The sequence below is a fragment of the Myotis davidii genome, unplaced genomic scaffold (assembly GCF_000327345.1).
Source record: "Myotis davidii unplaced genomic scaffold, ASM32734v1 scaffold21, whole genome shotgun sequence".
In the NCBI taxonomy this organism is placed as follows: Eukaryota; Metazoa; Chordata; class Mammalia; order Chiroptera; family Vespertilionidae; genus Myotis; species Myotis davidii.
Genome location: NW_006292573.1, coordinates 2,583,825 through 2,584,692, shown reverse-complemented (window position 1 = coordinate 2,584,692; position 868 = coordinate 2,583,825). Strand labels below are relative to the sequence as shown.

The window sequence follows — 868 nt, the reverse complement described above, 5'->3', positions numbered from 1 at the left end:
CAGTTACTTTTTCCCCCACGTCCCGCACCCGTCCATGACCTCGCAGAGCAGCACGTCCATGGGCGCCCGGGCCGCGTCCTCGTCCACGTCGCCGCAGGCGCCCTCCACCCTGCCCTGCGAGTCCCTAAGACCCTCGCTGCCGAGCTTCACGACGGGACTGTCCGGGGGACTGTCCGATTATTTCACACATCAGAACCAGGGGTCTTCCTCCAACCCTTTAATACATTAACGTCCCCGGGACCAGACTGTAAGTGAACGTTTTACACACATTTGCATTGTAAATGATAATTACGTTTGTTCAGTCTTTAGGGTTGTTGATTATTCTAACAAGGTGTGGAGTGTCAGCGAGGTGCAATGTGGGGAGCATACATTGTAGAATATGAAGTTTGGAAGTCAAAATTTTAGTAGAACGTGTATCTAAATAGTGACTGCTTTGCCATTTCATTCAAACCTGACAAGTCTCAGAGCCGCCAGATGTCCATGTGTGCAGTATTATAAGTTATCATGGACCTACATGGTGGACGCAGACCTTGAGAACAACCTAAATTATGGGGAGAGTTTTTAAATGTTAAACTGTAATTTGTATTTAAGAAGCATTCGTAGTAAAGGTGCCCAAGAAATTATTTTGGCCGTTTATTGTTTTGTCCTTTTCTTTTTAAAAACTGTTTTTTTCCTTTTGTTTACTTTTAGACCAAAGATTGGGTTCTAGAAAATGCACTTGGTATACTAAGTATTAAAAAAAAAAAAAGAAAGTTGTTTCAGTTGGCAGCACTGCCCATTCAAATGAATTGGAAGGGGACAAAATTAATGATTGCCTTCAGTTTGTGTTGTGTATATTTTGATGTATGTGGTCACTAACAGGTCACTT

At 43.1% G+C, this 868-nt stretch overlaps 1 protein-coding gene across 1 annotated transcript in view; it reads left to right on the top strand.

Moving 5' to 3' along the window:
• The window catches only part of FOXG1 (forkhead box G1), a gene marked incomplete at its 5' end in the record, with an annotated part of 1,051 nt that extends 760 nt beyond the window's left edge, over positions 1-291 (top strand). The window contains one exon of the mRNA XM_006766028.1: positions 4-291. Within this exon, the coding sequence (XP_006766091.1) occupies positions 4-229 (226 nt within the window). The remainder of the gene's footprint in view (positions 1-3) is intronic.
• Positions 292-868: the final 577 nt, after the last annotated feature.